At 46.3% G+C, this 27,097-nt stretch overlaps 2 protein-coding genes across 2 annotated transcripts; one reads left to right on the top strand and one right to left on the bottom strand.

Annotated features, from left to right (window-relative positions):
- The first annotated feature begins 1,625 nt into the window (after positions 1-1,625).
- Positions 1,626-3,493, top strand: LOC100272312 (membrane protein). Its single transcript, NM_001146796.1, has 5 exons — positions 1,626-2,077; positions 2,221-2,384; positions 2,522-2,685; positions 2,771-3,012; positions 3,096-3,493. Exons 1-5 carry the CDS (start codon positions 1,737-1,739, stop codon positions 3,205-3,207), a joined length of 1,023 nt encoding a protein of 340 aa, NP_001140268.1. The 5' UTR covers positions 1,626-1,736; the 3' UTR covers positions 3,208-3,493.
- Positions 3,494-3,632: 139 nt separating this feature from the next.
- On the bottom strand, positions 3,633-9,703 carry LOC103646060 (probable methyltransferase PMT13). Its single transcript, XM_008670787.3, has 7 exons — positions 9,063-9,703; positions 8,257-8,460; positions 7,964-8,174; positions 7,615-7,876; positions 7,150-7,521; positions 6,556-6,651; positions 3,633-4,183 (listed from the first exon to the last, which is right to left on the bottom strand). Exons 1-7 carry the CDS (start codon positions 9,444-9,446, stop codon positions 3,961-3,963), a joined length of 1,752 nt encoding a protein of 583 aa, XP_008669009.1. The 5' UTR covers positions 9,447-9,703; the 3' UTR covers positions 3,633-3,960.
- Between the last annotated feature and the right edge of the window lie 17,394 nt (positions 9,704-27,097).

Genomic DNA, 27,097 nt, shown 5'->3' with positions numbered 1-27,097 from the left:
CGCGACGGGAACCGTGCTCGTTCCGTAGTGTAGTCTGCCCTCCGCCGCGTGGGAACTGACTCGAGACCGCAAACGCTGCGTGTGGCCACGTCTGTACGCGCCCCGCTGCCGCCGCCGTGGCCGTTCGTCCCCGGCCGTCTTGGAGCGAGTCAGCGTCCGTCGCCGTCCGCGTTCCGACGCCTCCGTCTGAGACGAAGCCAACTGGAGCATTATAGCGTGCGTGACATCTATCTGTGGACCAGTCCACGCCACGCTTCGCATGGAACTCGAGGGCGATCAAATTAATAATCAGACAGACAGACAGACGCCCCCCAGCTTGCATTCCCTGCTGTGCTGGCCTAAAACTGGGTACAGAGACTCCAAAAACCGTGCCATTTGTCATCGTTTTTATTTACGAGGCGATGAGTGGGATCCCATTACGGAAAAAAGGCAGGAGGGGATTCCTGCGCCGGAAAGCCAACTGTGGCGCCACTACGCACTGTCCTCCATCCTTCCATATGATGCATGTAACCAAAGAAACTTGTGGCGAAAACGGGAAGAGAGATGACAGGATGGCACGAGCAAAAGAGGAGCGCAGCTGAAGGGACGAAGACGATTGCGACCGCCCGTCTTTCGGAGAACGATCAGGTTGTACAGGCTGCCTCTTGCTTCAGCCCCAGCACTACTAGCTAGCTAGGAGGAGCGACACGGACGGGCCGGCATCAGGTGCTGATCTTCTACCAACAACAGCGGATAAATAGTCGTGGTTCTGAAAGCTTGCCCGCACCAAAAAAAAAAACATGGCTCCGCAGGCGCGGAAAATGGAGTGCTTCTGCAGAAACGCGTCGGGTGGGTCGTTGGAACGGCAACGTTGAGCCGACGCGCCCTTCTTCGTGCCGAATTCGCTGTCAACGAGAGCTTTCAACGGTAACGATGATGTGCCTGCCAGGGAAGCGTCCGAGCAAGAACAAAACAGTGCGCGCCATAGCCCACAGGGCGGGTGAAAACTACCCTGCACCGCATATATATATGAGTAGCTAAGCATGGAGTTGTTATTATTTAAACCTTAAGCTACCCGGCCATGCCAATCCAAGCTATGGAAAAGATCAAGAAGTACGGGTATGGCCTATCCAAAGCATAAACTGGGCACCACCGCGCGCATATAGGATGATCATGTTGGAGGTGGCAAAAATGGCTGTAGCATGAACTGGGCTTCTGGTGATCTGTAGGAAGCAACTGACAAGCTTCCGGTTACAGTTGACCTATACTGTGTGCCATGAGTACTTCACCTGCTCAAGTTTGTAGACGGGTAAAAGGAAATATTAGTACGGTAGTACCGTCAACTAGAGCCGACAGGTCAACCTCTAATAGCGTGTTTGGCTGGAGGAGTGATGAATTCTATAGAAACTAAATAAAATAAAATGTAAGGACTAAAAATTAGTCCTAGAAACTAAATATCTCTAGTGTAAATCTTTTTTTAAAGAACAGACCAAACAAGAAAGACGTTAAAACGCACTGATTAAAACCGAGTCTCTCTCTGGTCGTCGTCTCCGCGTCCACTCTCTTCACCATCTCCACCCCTAAAGCCCACCGATTAAAACCGAGTCTCTCTGGACGTCCCCCGCGTCTACCTTCTCTATCTCCACCCCCAACTCCCCAAGAGCCGATCAGACCATTTGTACCGACCCCCGAGAGGCGACCAGGCAGTCCGGAAGCGCGTCCGTCCGTTGGTGCTGCTGGTGCCTTGTGGTCGAGCGATGTCGAACGCCGCCGACGTGGAGGCGGGCGCCCAGGCGAGGGCGGCGCCGGCGACGACGGGGATCAAGCCGCCCCCGGGGCGGTACAACAACATGACCAGCAACGGGCCGTACACGCCACCGTCGCCGTTCTACTACGACCCCGCGGCGGCGCACGGGCGGCACCACTGGTCGTGGCTGGTGCCGCTGGTGGTCATCGCCAACGTGCTCATGTTCGTGCTGGTCATGTTCTACAACAACTGCCCGCGCAGCGGCGGGGACTGCGTCGGCCGCGGCTTCCTCCGCCGCTTCTCCTTCCAGCCGCTCAAGGAGAACCCCCTCCTCGGCCCCACGGCCGCCACGTAAGAATCGCCACCTCTCGCCGCGCGAATTCATCTCCTTCCCTTCCATCCAGCACAATCCGCTGGACTCGCGACGCCTCTCTGGGTCTCATCTCATCTCGTCTGATCTCTAATCTCCCACGTCGTCGTCCCGCCGCGCGCAGGCTGCAGAGATACGGAGCCCTCGACTGGTACAAGGTCGTGCACGGGAACCAGGCCTGGCGGCTGGAGTCGTGCACCTGGCTGCACGCCGGCCTCATCCACCTGCTCGCCAACATGATCAGCCTCATCTTCATCGGCGTCCGCCTGGAGCAGCAGTTTGGATTCTGTAAGCCCCCCAAACATCTGACGCCTCGGCCTCGCTCTGTTCTGCCAAGAACAGACAGGCTCCTCCGCTGTGCAGCTGCATGCAACGCACACGGACGCGGCTTTCTGACCGGCATTTCCCCCCTCGTCCTCCTGCAGGGAAGGTGGGCCTGGTGTACCTCGTCTCTGGCTTCGGAGGGAGCGTGCTCTCCGTCTTCTTCATCAGGAAGGGCGTCTCCGTGGGCGCCTCCGGCGCGCTCTTCGGCCTCCTGGGAGCGATGCTGTCGGAGCTCATCACCAACTGGTCCATCTACACCAACAGAGTAGGCGTCTCCCCCGTTCCGGCCATTCGTTTAAGCTATATAGCATCGCCTCGCCGCCGCGCTGACTTCTGGCCATTCATCTCAGTTTGCAGCCATGCTGAACCTGATCATCATCGCCGCCATCAACCTGGCGCTCGGGATACTCCCGCACGTTGACAACTTCGCGCACATCGGCGGGTTCGCCACAGGCTTCCTCCTCGGCTTCGTGCTGCTGATCCAGCCCCAGTTCGGGTGGCTGGAGCAGCCCTTCGGTGCCAAGACCAAGTCCAAGTACAAGGCATATCAGATCATCCTCCTGCTTGCTGCCCTCGTCTTGCTGGCTGCAGGGTTAGTATAATCCCTGGTCATCTAAGCTAAAAATATTGCCCAAATCCAGTTGGAGACTAACATTTGGTTATGCGTTGTCGCAGGTTCGCTGTTGGATTGGTAATGGTGTTCAGAGGAGAGAACGGCAACGATCACTGTAGCTGGTGCCACTACCTGACCTGCGTGCCGACGTCAAGCTGGAAGTGTGACAATTGAACTGATCAGAGATTAGTGACGGGTTAGCATGCTTGCGTCGTACAGAAGAGAACATGCGTCCCCACCACGAGAGACAATGTCAAGATAGATACGTGCCCCTCACCTTCTATGACATTGTCAATGTATTGCTTTCAAGTTTGATTTTTAAAGTCTGCATTGTACAGAATTCTCCTGCCTCCATTGGATCCAAATGAGGAGTTTATTGGTATTTTTTCTTGTATATGTTAAAAAAAACTCTGTAAATCACTCTGCCTGTGTTCTGGTTTATGGTTTTATTCATTGATTTCCTCTGCTGTGTCATGTCCATTTTCAAACGTTCAGACTAATAATAGGAGTAGATGACATCTTGCAGCTGAACCACTTCTTCCGCGTTGCTGAATGGCTCCGGCCTTTTTTTTGGTATATACAAGAACCAAAACAAATCGTAACAGAACTAAAAAAATCTCTTATACAGCTAGATCGGTTGGTCTCTTGATCATAGGGTGCTGTAACCACCACGGGAATAAACCAGATGGCTTAAAGTAATGTTCATAGGCTATAACAACATCAATCAGAATCAAGGGAATGGAGCCACAACGAGAATCACACCACACCTAACTTTGCGCTATAAAGAAATGAAGGAAAGAATGACCACCTTGACTAAACTACTCCAGCAATCCCATTAGCCTGCTATATCCCTTCAGCGCACCCCAAAAGAATACAAAATTAAGGGAGCGCAAGTGAAAAGGGTTCAAAGTTCAAACTCGCATTAGCCTATTGTTTTGTTAGTGGCAGCTTCCAAAATGTTTTGGTAGCCACAAGTATTTTCTCGGTACTGCCTGATTCTGGTTCACTGTCATGCACCTGTGCCTTCCACCGAATCGACTGAGCGATCTGTGCTGCCTTGGCTACTACGTCTGGCGAGGCCCGTATAACGGCAGTTCCTTCTGGGCGCAGTATGCGATCCATCTCCAACATGACATCAAACAGGTCACATCTGAAAAAGAAAGTCATACAAAACCATGTGTAAGGTTAGTCATGTAAAGGTAAAACTATGATAACAATCTTGGCTAATCCATTTACTTGAATTCTAACAAGACATGTTCATTGAATTAAGAATGCTAAAGGTCAAATGGTCAATACAGTAGTACAGCAGCAACCCGCAAAGTACTTCAGTTTCCTTTGTTTTATTTGTTCACCTAAGTCAACTCTAACCAGATACTTCTTTCCTAGAAAATACATCCTCCAATCAAAAATAAGTTCATTAGGACATCAAGTCCAAAGGTTGTGGCGGGAGAATAGAGACCAAAGATTTTAGACTCAGGCCGTGTTTCTTTCGGAGTATAATCTGTCCAGATTATATAATCCAGCATAAATAATCTAGCAGGTAAATAAACAATTAGATTATAGGTCCAGATTATATAAATATATAATCTAAAGCCCAGATTATGATAATCTCATAATCTCCTCAAGAGTAGCTAATTTGAGATTATTTTTGGCAAAAGACCCACTATTACAAATCTGACATTTTTCTTCTTTTCCCAAATCACACGCACGCAGGGTATTGTTGTTTTTGTCTTTGTATCTCAAAATCAATAACCTTCATTCATATAATCTAGTTATCCAAACAGCTCCATATAGATTATAATCTCAACAAATTATAATCTAGATTGTATAATCTATAAGTTGAAACAAACATGCCCTCGGTAGAACTAAAACCGAATATATGAGATTGATTTCGATACTACTACATATAAAGGAGATGTTAATTTGGAAGGGCAGGTAGTGTACAGGAAGATACCTTTGTATTTAGGATCAATGTTAGATATTCATGAAGATGTTTGCCATAATATCAAAGCAAAGTGAATGAAGTGATGTCAATTATCTGACATTCTATATAACAAGAGAGTACCGTAGAAGCTAAAAAGCAAGTTTTATAAGACGATAATTAGACCTGCTATGTTATATAGTGCAAAATATTGGTCTAAAAAAGACAACATGTTCATCAAATAAGTGTTGCAAAATACGTATGTTGCATTAGTTTTGTGGCCATACAAGAAGGAATCAAGATCGTAATAATGATATACGTGGTAGACTAGAAGTAGCACTAATTCAAGAAAAGCTCGTCCAACATTGGTTGAAATTGTTTAGATATGTCCAACAGAGACCTCTAAAGACACCAATGTATAGTGGTATCATAAAACGAATAGCAATGAAAAGAGAGAAAGAGGAAACCAAAATTAACATAGGAAGAGGCAGTAAAAGGAGACCTAAAATGATAAAATATACACAAATATGAGTGCATGAAAAATAACCATACATGTGTCCGAACCTTGATTTGTGGGTTTTGTTAGGTTTTAACTCTAGCCTACCCTAACTTGCTTGGGACTAAAAGAGACTTTGTTTTTTTTTTGAACGAACTTTGTTGTTGTTATAGGACATCGATGCGGTCTACAATATGGTATTTTGGGTAACAAAAAATATATTGTTATTAAATGGGTGATTATTGTAGAAGTATTTTTATAAGGAATTTAATAATACCAATCTTGTGTTGTTTCAGGAGTCAGGTCAAACCTAACCTAGATAGAGTTATATTCCGATCAAAGGAAGCAATTCAAGTTAAATCACGTTTAGGCTGCAACCCAAACTCAAGCTTCTGCAAAACACAAATTGCACCGATCATTGAAACAAATAAATGATAGAACTTTTTTTCCTCGAACGCACAAGAGACATATGCATCATTTCATTAAGAAGGGAGGAAAAAAAGATCCAAAATGGATCAGTACATGCTGCAGAAACCATTGGAAACAAACAAGATCTACAAATTTAAAATTAAACAGAAAACAAGTCTTAAGGTATGTAACAAGAACATAGTTGTTACTGTACTAATTTACATTTGGTGAGATTCACATGTCAAAGGTCTTTTTTACTCATTAAGCAGTACACATTAACACCTGCACCAACAGTTTATTATGGACATGTCTTCAACTTCAAGATAATAACCTAGGCATAGCAGGAATTGGGACGCTCAACATAGTAGTAACCTATAAATACATACAAGTTTCAGGAAACATCACTTTCTCAAGCGAAGTTTGATTCTTATCTCATTAGTGTAAAGAAAAGACAGGGAGACAAGTTTTAATGATGATATTTTTATAAATTATTATGGATTTCTGCAGAATTTACCAATCAAGTGAAACGAACTGTGAAATTTAATAATAAAGTACTTATGTCAAACATCTTAATGGAGATGGAGTACAAGATAAGGTTTTCTCATATCACACTGATACAAGGTTAAATAAATGAAATGAGAATAATATAAAAATATTAGAAAATGGGACAATAACTCCAGGTATATGGCTGGTGTACCTGCTAGTGCCTGAAATCGGGCCACTTATCAAGGAGTCAATTGCATCAGCATGAATAAGATCATAGGTACGAGGATACGTTGAGAATGGTTCACACCTGACAACAAAAACATATAATCAGTACAATTTGGGAACATAACTATCTGTCTACTACTTGAGTATTTCTTCAAATCTATAAACCTAAAATGACAAGCAGTTCATTTATATGGAGCATTTTATATTTGATCAAACCATCTGCATGTAATCAATTGTGGAACGTAGAGCGTGTAGAAAGTACAGGGGTAAAAGCTACATGATGTTTCTCAGGTCTATATAAACAGAGAAATATGCAAATACTACTTTACAAAAATAAAGTTTATGTTTAGTGCCACAACAAACTAAGTGTTTTCCTAGCATTACATTTCATTGGTTGATCAATGCAATTTTATCAGATACACAAGTAAATTCAGGATACGTTTGCATAAGAGTTAAACAGAGGTAAACAGTAACGACATTGTATGTAAAATTATCAATAAGATGAAATCCAACAAAATACAGAAAGGTTGAAATTATATCTAAATGTGGCATTGGCATTGGTAGCGAGTTAGATTCATACCAGTCATGATAAACCCCTATAAGGCCCCTATCATAAATAACTCCAAGTGTCAATGGCTTCTGACCAGGAACAACATTCATAACCCATACAGGATCAGATATTATAGCGGCTGCGAATCCTCCAAAGAATGCATTCATGTCCATGACATTGCGTATGTTTGTGCTCCCAAGCTTCACACCAAGCGATTTCTTATAATATGACACTCTCCTAACCCACTTCTGACTATCTACTTCAAACAAGTTTGCTCCATTGTTGATAACTGATGCCCTAGCAGAAGGTTTAGACAGCCTATCTGGCCACTTGAGAATGGAACCTATAGCTGTCTCTTCCGCCACTGAAATTTTACTGACACATTTATTCAACTTGAAGTACCTGCATCAAAACTCATATTTGACAAGTATACAATGGGCTTTCTGGCACCCTGAAGCTGTAAATATAGTTTATAGGCACAAGAAAAAGAATTACCATGCTTCATCTGGATCATAGTCGGTGCTACAAAGATCAAGGCCAAATCCATTTTGGTTAGGAAGACATGAAGCCTCAGCAGGTTTCTTCCAAATGGCAGTATTACCATCTACAGTGATCAATTTGTAACACAAAGCTCCTGCCATTGCTTGAAGTTCATCCCATTCCTTCTCCTGATTCTTCCATCTCACAGGGGGGCCTGATATGATTAGATAGCCCCCATGCCTTAGCAGACGGTCAGCTTCAATAAAGTAAGATCCATCTGCCAGTGTGTACAAATCAGAGGCTGGTAGAAAAGTGTGTATATGTCCAAGCAGTTTATGGTTTGCAGAAGAAGGAAATTACTTACTATAGGCAGTAAAAGGTATCAAACACCGGGAACAATGGACAAAATCAAAGGACTGTGCTGGAAAAGGAAGACGGCGAGTGCCCAACATCAAAAGAAATGCTGGAACTCCTCTCTCCAAAGCAAATTGTATTTGAGACTTATGTGAATCTCTTGGTGCAAATGAAAGTGTCATGATATTCTCCTTAAGCAAAAATCCACCAAAGCTAGCAACCTTCAGAGAGGAAAAGATCATTATGACCAAAACTCCTAAAAGTAAAACCAGAAGTCTTCCCAAGTTCAGATTAACATATTACCCCGCATCCCATATCAAGACCAGTCCTGATGACACCAGTTTTCATTGGAACATACTGGCTAAGCTTTTCAATATATTGTTCAGCTCCATCAGGGAACATAGTCCCACCGCCAGGAAAAATGAAGTACGAACCTTCATGCTTCATCCACCCTTGATGACCTTTTCTTTCAGCAATCTTACCATAAGGCATGTTGTCATGCCAGATCTGAAAGGAGAGCAATAACCATGAACAATAAATATCAATCGAACAGATGAAAATTTAATCTGTGTACTAGGATAAACACATGAAACAGAAATACCCATTTATAGACGGAATCAAAAGTACCTAAGTGATTATGTGCCCCCTGTTTAGGGTCATGTTACCAACGCAATGCAAAACGTCCTGATAGCTAGACTATCAGGTACACTAACACCAAATGTCCGATCACTTACTTTCCTACAAAACTGTCACCACTACTGAGAGCACGCATTTCACCGGCTACGCCCTACCCTCAAAAATAAACAAACAATCCAGAACCCACAACTCATAATTGCATACCAGGAAGTCTATTTCTGAGATGACCACTTGCAGCTAGATGCAGAAGTCAAGCATACACTAGCACGAAGCTACAGTTACAAAACCAAGCCAGTCTAAGCTTCGCTGAACGAATAAGGCCCTACAGTGCACATAACTCGAACCCAGTCGATATCCAGCGTTAGATGCGCTGGAACAACCATGTTCTATGCTAGCATCCGACCCTCCAAAGAGTGACGTAATTAACAAGCGATAAGTTCTGAGTGTCAAAGGCCAATGCCGACAACATGCACCTTGTGGAGGCTCTCGGGCCAGGGCACAGGAATGCGGTAACCTCGGGGCGGCGGCACAAGGCACGCGAGCGCCTCGCCACGAGTTGGGCAGTGGCGCTCCCGGTAGTAGTTCATCTCGCGGCTGAGGCGGGAGCTGCGGCGCGGGTCCTCGCAGGGGAGGAGGTCCACCTCAGAGGCAGCGCACGGCGGCACCGTGCCGCCGGCGCGGGCGACAGAGGGGGTGGTTAGGATGGGGTCCCCGCGCCGCGGAGTGAAGACGAGCGCGAGGAAGACGACCACGGCGATGAGGAAGACCCCCCATACGACGTCGAGGAACGACCACTGCCATCCGCCACCCGAGAAGGCGCCCCGGCGATGGGGCGGCAGGGAGCTGAGGAGCCCCATGGGAGTGGGAAACGGTGGGAGTGTGCGGGCTCGATCGGATCAGGGGTTTGATTTCCGAGTTTTTTCCCCCCTTTGCGTGTTGCCGTGTTGCATATCGGTGCTTTTCGCGGAATGTCGGGGGCCTCGGGGCATGAATCGAATTTGTGTTCCAGATAGCGGTAACTGTAACAAATTGTTCGGTTAATCCCTTTATGAAGTGGACGAGATTAGAAAAAATTATGAAAAAAATTGATTTGTTTGGGATTTAAACTCACACAAACCACATAATCTATATGAATTGAGAGTTGGATACTGATAATTCTAATTTCTACTGCTCCTTAGACGTGCTCATTAGATCATATATATCACCATATAAAACACTGTTTTTTTTGTACGTACTGTTTACACCCGTTACCTATGGAGTGAGCGAGATTAGAAAAAATTGTGAAGAAATTTGACTTATCTGAGATTTAAATCTACCCAATCCCACATAAACTATATAGATTAAGAGATAACCGAATAAGCCCTAAACTGGGATACTGATAATTCTAATTTCTACTGCTCCTTAGATGTTGGATTAATGTGGGCTTGGCCCAAATTAATACTCAATAATAGTCAATGCTAATGGCCCACTTTAATGCTATGGTGTACTAATTATTTAGTACCATATTGGAAGTTCAAAGGACAAATCAATCAACTTAAATAGGTGGACCATTGGTGCATCTATTGAGAAGTTGAGAAAAGGATGAAGGACTGCCACACGCGCGCGCGCGCCGCCGCCGGCCGGGCCGGGCCGTGGCCGTGGCCGTGGTAGATCGGACCTTGGTCCGCCGCCGCCGGCCGGGCCGGGCCGTGGCCGTGGCTCGTGGCTCGTGGTAGATCGGACCTTGGTCCGAATATTCCTTTCAAACGGTTGCGCATTTTGCCTGGAGTGATGACCGTCATGATAACCGTCTGTTTCCTATCTTATGGCTAGTAACGGACGTCAGTTACTGTCGAGTGATGACCGTCATGATAACCGTCCGTTTCCTATCTTATGGCTAGTAACGGACGTCAGTTACTGTCGTCAGTTTCCAGCTCTAATGCGCGACCGTTTCTGTCCGTTGTTCTTCTCCCTTCTTCTGACCGCCTATAAGAATGGAGAGGGAGGGCTCTTCCAGTTACGCGAATTATCTCACGCGAATTGCAAACAACACATTCCCGTCCCATCTTCTGCGAGCACAGAGAGAGTGGGAGAGCAGGCCTCCGAAATCACCGACCGCAGAGATACACTTGCACGGGTGTGCGGGCGATCAGATTTTTGGGGAGCGTCTTCGCGACTGCTCGCGTGATCGTCCACAGCTTGCTGTTCGTCGCCTTCCCAAGTTGACGCGTGCTGCTGTTCTTCTTCCCGGTGACCGTTCGAGGGACTGCACTGCGTACATCTTCCTGCACCGACTTCGTACGGCTACATCGAACAAACACACGAGATGTCTCGTGTGAATGGAGCCACTGGTGCCTTGAGCATCGGTCCCTCCGCTGGGTACACTCTGTTCTTCGTATTTATGCATGTTTCATTGTTGTTTACTGCTTATGCGAGTAGTTATACACACATGCACATACATGTCATCACATATATCGCACTGATTATCTGGATTAAATTAAAACTAAAAATGCCTAACTTTCTAACAATCCAAAAATCTGATATTAGGCATTTTTCTGTTAGTGGTTTTGCTGCTGCGTTAAAACCAAGTGAACCTTTTGATGGGACGTTTTACAAGAGATGGCGTAGTAAGATGATACTGTGGTTGACCGCAATGAACTGCTATCACGCCGCACAGGGGAAACCCGAACAGTTCACTCCTGAAGAGGAGAAAATGTTCGACGTTGCCGATAACCTGTTTCGAGGCGCCGTGATTGGCGCTCTTGCCAACAAGTATGTTGATTCTTATCTAACGTGCACATCTGCAAAAGAGTTATGGGATGCATTAGATGAGAAGTTTGGTGTTTCTGATGCTGGTAGCGAGCTGTACATCATGGAGCAGCTATTTGACTATAAGATGGTGGAAAACCGTCCTGTAGTTGAACAGGCTCATGAAATACAGGCACTGGCTAAAGAACTCGAACAATTCCCATGTGTCTTGCCTGACAAGTTCGTGGCCGGCGGTATTATCGCTAAACTGCCACCTTCTTGGACGGACTTTGCTACCACTCTAAAACATAAGAGACAAGAGTTTAGCGTGGCTGAGCTTATTGGTTCTCTTGATGTTGAGGAGAGGGCGAGAGCAAAAGACACTCGTGGAAAAGGAGTTGAGACTTCTAGTGCCAATATGGTACAAAAGAAGAACTCCAATGCATCACATAATAATAAAAAGAAGAACAAGCAACAGAATGCCACGAAGCCCAAGCAGGCAGCCTCGTTCAAAAAGAAGAACAAAGGAGCTGGTTGCTTTGTTTGCGGGAGTACTGATCATTGAGCAAGCGCTTGTCCAGACCGCAAATTTAAGCAAGAGAAAAAACCAGCTCAAGAGAAGAAAACAGTAAACATGGTTGTTAGCGAGACTGCAGAAGGAACATCGGGGTATGGTAATCTTTTACCTACTGTTCTTTCAGTGTGTCAATCCCCTGAGTGGTGGGCTGATACCGGTGCTAATATTCATGTGTGTGCTGATATTTCTTTATTTTCTTCTTATCAGTGCAAAGGGACTGGAGCCTTGCTGATGGGGAACGGATCACATGCACGTGTTCTTGGTGTTGGTACAGTCATTCTGAAGTTTACTTCGGGAAAGACGGTGCTATTGAAGAACGTGCAGCATGTCCCCTCCATCAAAAAGAATCTAGTTAGTGGCTCTCAATTGTGTCGAGATGGCTACAAAATTGTCTTTGAGTCTAATAAATGTATACTGTCTAAGTATGGAACGTTTGTTGGAAAAGGCTATGACAGCGGAGGCTTGTTCCGCTTATCTTTGCATGATGCGTGTAATAAGTCTGTGAACAATGTTGTTTCGAATGAGTCGTATATTTGGCATTCACGACTTTGTCATATCAATTTTGGTTGTGTCTCGAGGTTAGCAAATTTAAATTTAATCCCGAAATTTGATTTAGTCAAAGGTTCTAAGTGCCAGGTGTGCGTGCAATCTAAGCAACCTCGCAAGCCTCACAAGGCTACGGAGGCGAGGAATTTGGCACCACTAGACTTAATACATTCCGATTTATGTGAGATGAACGGAATATTGACTAAAGGAGGCAAGCGATATTTTATTACTTTTATCGATGACTCTACTAGATTTTGTTATGTGTATCTCTTAAAATCAAAAGATGAAGCTTTGCATTATTTTAAGACCTACAAAGCTGAAGTTGAAAATCAACTCGAGAGGAAAATTAAACGGTTAAGGTCTGATTGTGGTGGAGAATATTTTTCGGGTGATTTTTCTGATTTTTGTGTGGAACATGGTATTATTCATGAGAGGACACCGCCATACTCACCACAATCCAATGGGGTTGCTGAAAGAAAGAACCGTACTCTAACTGATTTGGTTAACGTCATGTTAGAGACTTCAGGGCTATCTAAGGAATGGTGGGGTGAGGCGATCTTGACGGCGTGTCATGTCCTGAATAAAGTTCCCACAAAGAACAAAGAAATCACACCATTCGAGGAATGGGAAAAGAAGAAATTAAATATCTCCTATTTGCGCACCTGGGGTTGTTTGGCTAAAGTGAATGTGCCAATTAACAAGAAGCGCAAATTAGGACCGAAAACTGTTGATTGTGTTTTCCTTGGGTATGCTTTCCACAGCATTGGATATAGGTTTTTAATTATAAACTCTGGAGTACCGGACATGTTGGTTGGTACAATTATGGAGTCCAGAGATGCTACGTTTTTTGAGGACGAATTTCCCATGAAAGCTACACATGATACGTCTAATGATGAACCAACGATACCCCATGAGCATTTTATTCCGGTAGAACACACTGAGGAATCCCATATACATAATCATGTGGAAAATGACAATGTATCAACTCGAAAGAGTAAGAGACCAAGGATTGCAAAGTCCTTTGGTGATGATTACATTGTATATCTTGTGGATGACACACCAAGTACCATTGAAGAGGCATATTCCTCTCCTGATGCTGACTTTTGGAAGGAAGCAATAAGGAGTGAGATGGATTCTATTATGTCTAATGCAACTTGGGAGGTAGTTGAGCGTCCTTATGGGTGTAAGCCCATTGGAAGTAAATGGGTGTTCAAGAAAAAACTTAGGCCTGATGGTACTATTGAAAGGTACAAGGCGAGGCTTGTAATTAAAGGCTATTCACAGAAGGAAGGTGAGGATTTCTTCGATACTTATTCACCTGTGGCTCGATTGACCACAATTCGTGTGCTACTTTCTTTGGCTGCCTCTCATGGTCTACTCGTCCATCAAATGGATGTTAAGACAGCATTCCTAAATGGAGAGCTAGATGAGGAAATTTACATGGAGCAGCCAGCTAGGTTTGTAGCAAACGGTCAAGAAGGCATGGTGTGTAAATTATTGAAATCTTTATATGGCCTAAAACAAGCACCTAAGCAATGGCATGAAAAGTTCGATAAAACTTTGACATCTGCCGGTTTTGTTGTGAACGAAGCAGACAAGTGTGTATACTATCGGTATGGTGGGGGCGAGGGAGTAATTTTATGCCTATATGTTGATGACATTCTAATCTTGGGGACGAGTCTTGATGTGATTAAAGAGACAAAAGACTTTCTGTCTAATAATTTTGAAATGAAAGATTTGGGAGAAGCTGATGTTATTCTTAACATTAAGCTACTGAGAGAAGGCATTGGTGGGATCACACTTGTGCAATCCCATTATGTGGAAAAGGTTTTGAGTCGCTTTGGTTTTAGCGAATGTGAACCTGCTCCAACGCCTTATGATCCTAGTAAGCTATTAAAGAAAAATCGAAGGATAGCTAGGGATCAATTGAGATATTCCCAAATAATTGGTTCACTCATGTATTTAGCTAGCGCTACGAGGCCTGACATCTCATTTGCTGTGAGCAAACTTAGTCGATTTGTTTCAAATCCGGGAGATGATCACTGGCGTGCTCTTGAGAGAGTTTTGCGCTATCTAAAGGGTACTATGAGTTTAGGCATCCATTATACCGGGTACCCAACAGTGCTGGAGGGTTATTGTGATGCAAACTGGATATCTGATGCTGATGAGATATATGCCACAAGTGGATATGTGTTTTCACTTGGAGGTGGTGCTGTTTCATGGAAGTCTTGCAAGCAGACCATCTTAACGAGGTCGACTATGGAAGCAGAACTCACAGCATTAGATACCGCTTCAGTTGAGGCTGAGTGGCTTCGTGAACTCCTTATGGATTTACCGGTGGTTGAAAAACCTGTGCCGGCTATTTCCATGAACTGTGATAATCAGACTGTGATAATTAAGATAAACAGTTCTAAGGATAATATGAAGTCGACAAGGCACATAAAGAGGCGTTTGAAATCTGTCAGGAAATTGAGAAACTCCGGAGTAATAGCGTTGGATTATGTCCATACGTCTAAAAATCTGGCAGATCAATTTACTAAGGGGCTATCACGTAGTGTGATAGATAGTGCATCAAGTGAGATGGGCATGAGACCCACCTAAAGTTTATCATAGTGGTAACCTGTTCTATGTGATCGGAGATCCCGTGAATTAGAATGGTGAAACAATCTAGTGGTAGACTGAGAGGAAAGACCCTTAATAAGGCTCATTTCAGATGCATATCTTTCCTTACTGTAAGGTAGGTTGGTGTTTACACCTTAATATGTTCCAAGTGGCTTTGTGAAGCAAAGATGTTGTCCTACAGAACATCTTTAGAGGAACATACCTATATGGGTTAACTGCTAGTCAGTTTATGAGATCTGGGTGGTTTCTAGATACCCATGAAAGGCTATGGAGTTTGACTTATATGCTCCAACCAGAGGGGATGCGTTCAGCAATCTAGTACTGGTAAAGAGTTTAGATGAAACTCATTCCACGCAAAACTGCCAATTCAAGGCCTAGTCCATTGTGCAGTTGTGGTCAAGTGTAGTCTAAGTTCTAGGTGGATGTTCAACTTAACAGTCTCCATCGAAACACCAGTATATCAAACGTTTGAGATGATGAGAGCTTTTTGTGTGACTTAGCATTTGGTGGGGATTGTTGGATTAATGTGGGCTTGGCCCAAATTAATACTCAATAATAGTCAATGCTAATGGCCCACTTTAATGCTATGGTGTACTAATTATTTAGTACCATATTGGAAGTTCAAAGGACAAATCAATCAACTTAAATAGGTGGACCATTCGTGCATCTATTGAGAAGTTGAGAAAAGGATGAAGGACTGCCACACGCGCGCGCGCGCCGCCGCCGCCGCCGGCCGGGCCGGGCCGTGGCCGTGGCCGTGGCCGTGGCCGTGGCCGTGGCCCGCATTTTGCCTGGAGTGATGACCGTCATGATAACCGTCCGTTTCCTATCTTATGGCTAGTAACGGACGTCAGTTACTGTCGAGTGATGACCGTCATGATAACCGTCCGTTTCCTATCTTATGGCTAGTAACGGACGTCAGTTACTGTCGTCAGTTTCCAGCTCTAATGCGCGACCGTTTCTGTCCGTTGTTCTTCTCCCTTCTTCTGACCGCCTATAAGAATGGAGAGGGAGGGCTCTTCCAGTTACGCGAATTACAAACAACACATTCCCGTCCCATCTTCTGCGAGCACAGAGAGAGTGGGAGAGCAGGCCTCCGAAATCACTGACCGCAGAGATACACTTGCACGGGTGTGCGGGCGATCAGATTTTTGGGGAGCGTCTTCGCGACTGCTCGCGTGATCGTCCACAGCTTGCTGTTCGTCGCCTTCCCAAGTTGACGCGTGCTGCTGTTCTTCTTCCCGGTGACCGTTCGAGGGACTGCACTGCGTACATCTTCCTGCACCGACTTCGTACGGCTACATCGAACAAACACACGAGATGTCTCGTGTGAATGGAGCCACTGGTGCCTTGAGCATCGGTCCCTCCGCTGGGTACACTCTGTTCTTCGTATTTATGCATGTTTCATTGTTGTTTACTGCTTATGCGAGTAGTTATACACACATGCACATACATGTCATCACATATATCGCACTGATTATCTGGATTAAATTAAAACTAAAAATGCCTAACTTTCTAACATTAGACGTGCTCAGTAGATCATGTATATCACCATATAAAACACTGTTTTTTTTGTACGTACGGTTTACTGGGTAAAGATGAAAATACGTAGTATAAAGATATGATATGAAAACTGTTACAGGCAGCCTTATATCACACATAAAATTAAATATTTGGTATGTCAAATTAAACAACCATATCTCCACCTAGATCGTTTCTTTGGGTCGTGCTGAAGAGAAGTAGTCAAAGTTTTCGGCACGTTTGGTCAGGTTGTGACTGATGCCATGTTTGGTTCAGCAGAAATAGTGAGAATCTGATTTTGAAATATATTATGTATATAAACATAGCTTATTTTATACTTTGGATTCTATGCATAGAGAAATAAAATCTCAGAATCAAATTCTTCCCGTACTTCTTGGGTAACGCGAAAAGGTACAGATTCCATAACGTGTGGGAAACCAAAGGATGTAGCTAGGCATAGGCGTGACAATAAATTAATTACTCATTAGCGTGAAAGAGCTTATAAGAATAAGTATAATAAGAAGTTATAAGTTGGAAATGCTAGACTGGAGAAGAGAAAAGAGAAGATATGAGAAGCGGGAGCCGGTTTAAACACAAGAACTAAATTTTTTTTGTGAGGGAGTTAAGTGATGTCATGCATTAATAGTGAAGAGGTAATTACTACTTCCTCTATTTTTTTATTTGTTGTGTTTTAGTTTAAAATTTAACTAACAGACGATAAATATTCGAGAATGTAGGTAGTATTATGTAAGCTAAATAACAGGTTGAAAGGATCCTTATTGCTACTTAATTATTTAATGTTAAATTATTGTTTAAAAGTGTATAGTCAGTAAAACCCGCTGGTGACCCAAAACTCACATTAAACGACGGGTGCAGGTGTGGGTTGGAATTGCACCCGTGGACACGAACGTGGGTGGGTTTCACTAGTCTTCACGGGTGCGATCGCGCGCGGGTTTGCTCCACCCGCCCTAAATCCAACCCATTGCTATCCCTGGTCACATGTTAGTGCTTGATATATCCAGTCGTACATATGTTAGCAGTTAACCAATGCATTATATCTACAATATCAGTTCACCTCTACTGTTCACCTCACATTTAAAAAATAAAAAACTAAAATTATACATGAATGTGGATTCGAACTATGGTTGTTAACTCTAAACCTATATTTACATTCACCTAGCCAATAATGTTTTATACTATATACTCAAATATAAATAAAAACCATAGTAACGTACGAGCACATAACTAGTACTACCTCGGTTCACAAATATATGACGATATTGATTTTTTTAAAAAAACTTTAACCACTCGTATTATTCAAAATATTTATTCAAAAAATATAAAATTTTAAGCCAAACACAAACTAGCTTAAGTGATAAAACAAATCAGAAAAAATAAACGATAACTCATTATTTTATTTGAAGAAGATGAGTAGTCAAAGTTTTAAAAAGTAAACGGTGTCATAAATTTATGAATGAAGTGAGTATTAAGCTACCTAGCCAGTGGCGGATCCAGAATCGATCCAAGAGGGGAGCTACTATAAACATGGGACTACTACTGTCGGGTACCGTAATTAGGGGTACCCCCAACACTCCTAAACATGGCCGATAAACACCTTCAGAACAGACCATAAAGACTGACAGTTCGGGTCAAAGTCAAAAGCTCCGTCTATCAAGGGACGCGATCTCGCCTCGGCCGAGCCCGGCCTCGGGCGGGAACAGTAGTCCCGGACAAATTCACGTCTCGCCCGAGGGTCTCCTCAGGCGGTGAGCACACCCTCGGCTCAGCCAAAGGCAAGCCTTGTCGTGCAAGCGACCTTGGCCAAATCGCCTTACCAGCTGACCGTATTGCATGCGCATTTAATGCTGGGATCGCCTGACACCTTATCCTGACACGCGTGCCTCAGTCGACAAGGTCGAAGTGACCGCAGTCACATTGCCCTTTCACTGACCGACCTGACAGGAAAACAACGTCGTCCGTCCCGCTCCGGCTGCTGTGCCAACCACCCGGGCGAAACCGACGACAGCCGAGTTCGGCCTCGGGCGCAACAGGAAGCTCCGCCTCGCCTGACCTTAGGCCTCGGCCTCGGGAAGAGATCTCCGCCTCGCCCGACCCCAGGGCTCAGCCTCAGCCTCGGCCTCGGGAAGAGTCACGTCCTCGCCCGACCCTGGGCCTCGGCCTCAGCCTCGGCCTCGGAGGAGTCGCCGCCTCGCCCGACCTCAGGCTCAGATCGACCATGCCACAAGGGATATATCATTACCCTACTAGCCAGCTCAGGCTACGAAGGAACAAGACCGGCGTCCCATCTAGCTTACCCCGGTAACAAGCAATGATGGTTCCCCGCATGCGTCCATGACGTCGGTGATTCTCAAGCCCCCTACGAAAGCAAGGAGACGTCATCAGGATCCATGCAGCGCCAACAGCTGTGCTGCTACAGGGCTCAAGGCACTTATCCGACGACCACGATACTACCTCTACAGAGCTCAAGTCGCTCCCGCGATGGCCACATTATTATCTGTACAGGGCTCAGGGCACTTCCCTGCCAGCCACGTTAGCTCCCAGCTACACCCCCATTGTACAGCTAGGCATCTCCTTATGTCTATAAAAGGGGGTGTCCAGGGCCCCAGGAGGGGGAGAGGACGGGGAGAGAGACATGCGGCACGGAAGGACGAATAGACGCACGACAAAGGGATGGGAGAAGACGAGCAGGGCCGGACCCTCTCTCTCTCTCGTGCTCGCTCTCCCGCTCTCGTTCTCTCACAACGCTTGTAACCCCTACTATGAGCACCCTGGTGCAGGATAATACAAGGCTCGTTCCCTCCCCCCTTGTGTTCCATCTCGCACCAACCCATCTGGGCAGGGGCACGCAGTGACAAATTTACTAGTCGGTCCAGGGACCTCCTGGTTCGAAACGCCGACAGTTGGCGCGCCAAGTAGGGGCATGTTGCGTGTTAACGAACATTTTCCCGTTGAGTTCCAGATGGGTAGACTTCAGCAACCTCTTCAGCCCAGGACGGTGCTCCGCTTCGGGAGTCTCGAGTTCATGTCCCTCGACGGCAGCTACGACATGGTACTCCTCCTCTCGCACCACGACAACAACGACAGTCGGCTCGCCCGGCGGCGGCGAACTCGACGACGGCATCTCCCCGCGGCAGAAGAGGAGCACTCGGGTCATCCCCGCCACCCTCCTCGCCGGAGGAGACGGAGACGGGGCAGCCGTGGCCACGCAGGAGGCGGCACCTTATCGGCTGTCGAACCGGAGCGAGTCAACGACGCCGGCACTCCTTCTGGGGACATGTCGGGTGTTGTCCTTGCACCTGAGACAACGACGAGCGTCGCTTCCCTGCAACGTGCCAGCCCCAAGCGGACTAATGACGCCAGCACCCTCGCAAAGGACCTGCTAGGCGTTAGCCTCGTACCTGAGATGACGGTGTGTTCCGTCCCCGACACGACTTCACCACCATCCATCGACCAAGAGGTACCGTCCGTATTCCACCCTGTTCCCTTTAGATTCAGTTTCGATCCACCAAGCGACCCTGCTTTGGTGAGCACTTTCGCAAGGGCGTATCCAGACCTTCCGGGGTACCATATGTGGTCAACCTGGGACCGATTGACAGCCGTCTCGACCTCCAGACCAGCGGGTTCTGAGGAAGAGGACCACCCCGACTTTGGTTGGGATTTCTCTGGCCTTGGTGATCCTGGTGCCATGCGGGACTTCATGTCCGCATGCGACCACTGCCTCTCCGGTTGCTCTGACGATGGCCACGGCCTTGACGACGAGGGCTATGGCCCGAGTCGCGAATGTTTCCACGTCGATCAGAGAGATAACGACGAAGGCAACCACCTTGGCATGCCGGAGGTTGGCGATCCCCCTGGGCCCGCATCTCGCGTTGACATCCCGTGGGAGCTAGCTGTGGTCCCAGTCCCTGCGGGGGGTCAGGATACACAGCTCAAGCAAATCCGCGAGATGCAGGCCAAGGTCGACGAGGAAGCAGGGCGACTTGTGTAGCTCCAACAGAACATCAGGCAGGAGTGGGTAGGCCAAACACTCGCCGGAGGAGCCTATCATCGGGCCCGGGACGTCCAGCGTCGTATCATCGACAATGCCATGGAAGCGCTGCCCCCAGCCGTCAGCGGGTCCGGCCAGGACCTAGCTGCAGCAGCGATGCTACTTCGAACCATGCTGGAGCCATCCACCACCGAGGGACGGTGAATCCAGGGCGAACTCAAGGATCTTCTAGAAGGTGTCGCGGTTCGACGAGCCGAGAGCTCTGCCTCTCAAAGGCAACCTGAACCCTCGGAGCATCACGTGGCATCCTCCCGACGCATGCGGGAGGCCTCGGTCCATCTTGAGCACACGCAGGACGAGACTCCGGCCGCCCGGGATCGCCTCGGCAACGAGCAACACCGTCGCGACCGTCGAACCTGCCTCAAGGAGAAGGTGCGCCGAGGCTTCCACCCCACGCGCGGGGGACGCTACGACAGTGAGGAGGATCGGAGTCCCTCGCCCGAACCACCCGGTCCACGAGTCTTCAGCCAGGCCATACGACGAGCGCCGTTCTCCGCCCGGTTCCGAGCCCCGACTACCATCACCAAGTACTCGGGGGAGACGAGGCCGGAGTTGTGGCTCGCGGATTACCGACTGGCATGCCAGCTGGGAGGGGCAGACGACGACAACCTCATCATCCGTAATCTTTCCCTTTTCCTCTCCGACGCTGCCCGGGCCTGGCTGGAGCATCTGCCTCCTGCGCAGATCTTCGACTGGGACGACCTGGTCAAGGCTTTCGTGGAAATTTCCAAGGCACGTACGTGCACCCTGGGAACTCATGGGATCTCCAAAGCTGCCGCCAGCAGCCAGGGAATCCCTCCGAGAGTACATCCGGCAGTTTTCGAAGCAGCGCACCTGATAGTCGCCTAGAGGGGGGGGGGTGAATAGGGCGAAACTGAAATTTACAAATATAAACACAACTACAAGCCGGGGTTAGCGTTAGTAATAATAAATGAGTCCGCAAGAGAGGGCGCAAAACAAATCGCAAGCAAATAAGGAGAGTGACACGTGGATTTGTTTTACCGAGGTTCGGTTCTTGCAAACCTACTCCCCGTTGAGGAGGCCACAAAGGCCGGGTCTCTTTCAACCCTTCCCTCTCTCAAACGGTCCCTCGGACCGAGTGAGCTTTCCTTCTTCTCAATCAACCGGGAACAAAACTTCCCCGCAAGGGCCACCACACAATCGGTGCCTCTTGCCTCGGTTACAATTGAGTGTTGATCACAAGAGCAAAAGAGAAAGAAAGAATGCGATCCAAGCGCAAGAGCTCAAATGAACACGGCAAATCACTCTCTCTAGTCACTAGGGTTTTGTGTGGAATTGGAGAGGATTTGATCTCTTTGAATGTGTCTAGAATTGAATGCCTAGCTCTTGTAAGTGGTTGAGAAGTGGAAAACTTGGATACAATGAATGGTGGGGTGGTTGGGGTATTTATAGCCCCAACCACCAAACTTGACCGTTGGCTGGAGGCTTCTGTTCGATGGCGCACCGGACAGTCCGGTGCACACCGGACAGTCCGGTGCCCCTGCCACGTCATCACTGCCGTTGGATTCTAGCCGTTGGAGCTTCTGACTTGTGGGCCCGCCTGGGTGTCCGGTGCACACCGGACATGCACTGTTTGATGTCCGGTGCAACGGTATGGGCAGCCCTGACGTCTGCGCGCGCTGCGCGCGCAATTAATGCTGCGCAGGGAGCCGTTGGCGCCGCAGAGAGCCGTTGCTCCGCTGGCACACCGGACAGTCCGGTGCACACCGGACAGTCCGGTGAATTATAGCGGAGCGGCTGTCGTGAAAACCCGAGGATGACGAGTTCTGGAGGCCGTGGTTCGTTGGCGCACCGGACATGTCCGGTGCACACCGGACAGTCCGGTGAATTATAGCGCGCCGGCCTCCGCGAATTCCCGAGAGTGAAGAGTTGGAGTCTGAGTCCCCTGGTGCACCGGACAGGTACTGTTCACTGTCCGGTGGCACACCGGACAGTCCGGTGCGCCAGACCAGGGGTGCCCTCGGTTGCCCCTTTGCTCCTTTATTGAATCCAAAACTTGGTCTTTTTATTGGCTGAGTGTGAACCTTTTACACCTATATAATCTATACACTTGGGCAAACTAGTTAGTCCAAAGATTTGTGTTGGGCAATTCAACCACCAAAATTATATAGGAACTAGGTGTAAGCCTAATTCCCTTTCAATCTCCCCCTTTTTGGTGATTGATGCCAACACAAACCAAAGCAAATATAGAAGTGCATAATTGAACTAGTTTGCATAATGTAAGTGTAAAGGTTGCTTGGAATTGAGCCAATAAAACTACTTACAAGATATGCATGGAATGTTTCTTTCTTATTTAACATTTTGGACCACGTTTGCACCACATGTTTTGTTTTTGCAAATTCTTTTTGTAAATCCATTTCAAAGATCTTTTGCAAATAGTCAAAGGTACATGAATAAGAGTTTGCAAAGCATTTTCAAGATTTGAAATTGTCTCCCCCTATTTCAAATGCTTTTCCTTTGACTAAACAAAACTCCCCCTAAAAGAGATCCACCTCTTAGTGTTCAAGAGGGTTTTGATATACCATTTTTGAAATACTACTTTCTCCCCCTTTTGAACACAATAGGATACCAAATGATAAAGACTTTTGGAAAGCACTAAGTTGAATTTGGTGGAGGTGCGGTCCTTTTGCTTTGGGCTCATTTCTCCCCCTTTTTGGCATGAATCGCCAAAAACGGAATCATTAGAGCCCTTGAAGTGCAATCTTCCCCTTTGGTCATAAATAAGTGAGTTAAGATTATACCAAAGACGAAGTCCTTTTGCGTTTGAGCTTTTACTCTCTCCCCCAAGGATGAAGTCCTTTTCCTTGATGCTCATTTCTCCCCTGAAGAAGAGAGAGTTGCTCGGAGTGGTGGCGAAGTATGAGTTACGGAGTGGAAGCCTTTGTCTTCGCCGAAGACTCCAATTCCCTTTCAATATACCTATGACTTGGTTTGAAATAAACTTGAAAACACATTTGTCATAGCATATAAAAGAGATATGATCAAAGGTATTCAAAAGAGCTATGTGTGCAAGCTTAGCAAAAGAAATTTCTAGAATCAAGAATATTGAGCTCATGCCTAAGTCTGGTAAAAGATTGTTCATCAAGTGGCTTGGTAAAGATATCGGCTAATTGATCTTTAGTATTAATGTAAGAAATCTCGATATCCCCCTTTTGTTGGTGATCCCTAAGAAAATGATACCGAATGGCTATGTGCTTAGTGCGGCTATGCTCGACGGGATTGTCGGCCATTTTAATTGCACTCTCATTATCACATAGCAAAGGGACTTTGGTTAATTTGTAACCGTAGTCCCGCAGGGTTTGCCTCATCCAAAGCAATTGCGCGCAACAATGTCCTGCGGCAATGTACTCGGCTTCGGCGGTGGAAAGAGCGACCGAATTTTGCTTCTTTGAAGCCCAAGACACCAAGGATCTTCCCAAGAACTGGCAAGTCCCCGATGTGCTCTTCCTATTGATTTTGCACCCCGCCCAATCGGCATCCGAATAACCAAGTAAATCAAATGTGGATCCCCGAGGGTACCAAAGCCCAAACTTAGGGGTATAAGCCAAATATCTCAAGATTCGTTTTACGGCCGTAAGGTGGGATTCCTTAGGGTCGGATTGGAATCTTGCACACATGCAAACGGAAAGCATAATGTCCGGTCGAGATGCACATAAATAAAGCAATGAACCAATCATCGACCGGTATACCTTTTGATCCACGGACTTACCTCCCGTGTCGAGGTCGAGATGCCCATCAGTTCCCATGGGTGTCTTGATGGGTTTGGCATCCTTCATCCCAAACTTAGCAAGAATATCTTGAGTGTACTTCGTTTGGCTAATGAAGGTGCCCTCTTGGAGTTGCTTGACTTGGAATCCTAGAAAATACTTCAACTCCCCCATCATCGACATCTCGAATTTCTGTGTCATGATCCTACTAAACTCTTCACATGTAGACTCGTTAGTAGACCCAAATATAATATCATCAACATAAATTTGGCATACAAACAAGTCATTTTCAAGAGTTTTAGTAAAGAGTGTAGGATCGGCCTTGCCGACTTTGAAGCCATTAGCAATAAGGAAATCTCTAAGGCATTCATACCATGCTCTTGGGGCCTGCTTGAGCCCATAAAGCGCCTTAGAGAGCCTATAGACATGATTAGGATACTCACTGTCTTCAAAGCCGGGAGGTTGCTCAACATAGACCTCTTCCTTGATCGGTCCATTGAGGAAGGCACTTTTCACGTCCATTTGATAGAGCTTAAAGCCATGGTAAGTAGCATAGGCCAATAAAATGCGAATTGACTCTAGCCTAGCTACGGGTGCATAGGTTTCACCGAAATCCAAACCTTCGACTTGTGAATACCCTTTGGCTACGAGTCGAGCTTTGTTCCTTGTCACCACACCATGTTCATCTTGCTTGTTGCGGAAGACCCATTTGGTTCCTACAACATTTTGGTTAGGACGTGGAACTAAATGCCAGACCTCATTCCTCGTGAAATTGTTGAGCTCCTCTTGCATCGCCACCACCCAATCCGAATCTTGGAGAGCTTCCTCTACCCTGTGTGGCTCAATAGAGGAAACAAAAGAGTAATGTTCACAAAAATGAGCAACCCGAGATCGTGTAGTTACCCCCTTATGAATGTCGCCGAGGATGGTGTCGACGGGGTGATCTCGTTGGATTGCTTGGTGGACTCTTGGGTGTGGCGGTCTTGGTTCTTCCTCATCCTCCTTTTCTTGATCATTTGCATCTCCCCCTTGATCATTGCTATTATCTTGAGGTGGCTCGTCTTCTTGATTTTGCTCTTCATCATTTTGAGCCTCATCCTCATTTTGAGTTGGTGGAGATGCTTGCATGGAGGAGGATGGTTGATCTTGTGTACTTGGAGGCTCTTCGGATTCCTTAGGACACACATCCCCGATGGACATGTTCCTTAGTGCGATGCATGGAGCCTGTTCTTCACCTATCTCATCAAGATCAACTTGCTCTACTTGAGAGCCGTTAGTTTCATCAAACACAACGTCACAAGAGACTTCAACTAGTCCAGTGGACTTGTTAAAGACCCTATATGCCCTTGTGTTTGAATCATAGCCAAGTAAAAAGCCTTCTACAGTTTTAGGAGCAAATTTAGATTTTCTACCTCTTTTAATAAGAATGAAGCATTTGCTACCAAAAACTCTAAAATATGAAATGTTGGGCTTTTTACCGGTTAGGAGTTCATATGATGTCTTCTTGAGGATTCGGTGAAGATATAACCGGTTGATGGCGTAGCAGGCGGTGTTGACCGCTTCGGCCCAAAACCGGTCCGGTGTCTTGTACTCATCAAGCATGGTTCTTGCCATGTCCAATAGAGTTCGATTCTTCCTCTCCACTACACCGTTTTGTTGTGGCGTGTAGGGAGAAGAGAACTCATGCTTGATGCCCTCCTCCTCAAGGAAGCTTTCAATTTGAGAGTTCTTGAACTCCGTCCCATTGTCGCTTCTTATTTTCTTGATCCTTAAGCCGAACTCATTTTGAGCTCGTCTCAAGAATCCCTTTAAGGTCTCTTGGGTTTGAGATTTTTCCTGTAAAAAGAATACCCAAGTGAAGCGAGAATAATCATCCACAATAACTAGACAGTACTTACTCCCGCCGATGCTTATGTAAGCGATCGGGCCGAATAGATCCATGTGTAGGAGCTCCAGTGGCCTGTCAGTCGTCATTATGTTCTTGTGTGGATGATGGACTCCAACTTGCTTCCCCGCCTGGCATGCGCTACAAATCCTGTCTTTCTCAAAATGAACATTTGTTAATCCTAAAATGTGCTCTCCCTTTAGAAGCTTGTGAAGATTCTTCATCCCAACATGGGCTAGTCGGCGGTGCCAAAGCCAACCCAAGTTAGTCTTAGCAACTAAGCAAGTGTCGAGTTCAGCTCTTTCAAAATCTACCAAGTATAGCTGACCCTCTAACACTCCCTTAAAAGCTATTGAATCGTCACTTCTTCTAAAGACAGTAACACCAATATCAGTAAAAAGACAGTTGTAGCCCATTTTACATAATTGGGATACGGAAAGCAAATTGTAATCTAAAGAATCTACAAGAAAAACATTGGAAATAGTATGGTCAGGTGATATAGCAATTTTACCCAATCCTTTGACCAAACCTTGATTTCCATCCCCGAATGTGATAGCTCGTTGGGGATCTTGGTTTTTCTCATATGAGGAGAACATCCTTTTCTCCCCGGTCATGTGGTTTGTGCACCCGCTGTCGAGTATCCAACTTGAGCCCCCGGATGCATAAACCTACAAAACAATTTTAGTTCTTGACTTTAGGTACCCAAACGGTTTTGGGTCCTTTGGCATTAGAAACAAGAATTTTGGGTACCCAAACACAAGTCTTGGAGCCCTTGTGTTTGCCGCCAACAAATTTGGCAACTACCTTGCCGGATTTGCTAGTAAGCACATAAG

The sequence above is a fragment of the Zea mays genome, chromosome 2, assembly GCF_902167145.1.
Source record: "Zea mays cultivar B73 chromosome 2, Zm-B73-REFERENCE-NAM-5.0, whole genome shotgun sequence".
Taxonomy (NCBI): domain Eukaryota; kingdom Viridiplantae; phylum Streptophyta; class Magnoliopsida; order Poales; family Poaceae; genus Zea; species Zea mays.
Note: the sequence above shows the minus strand (reverse complement) of the source record. Positions and strands in the feature narration are given on the sequence as shown.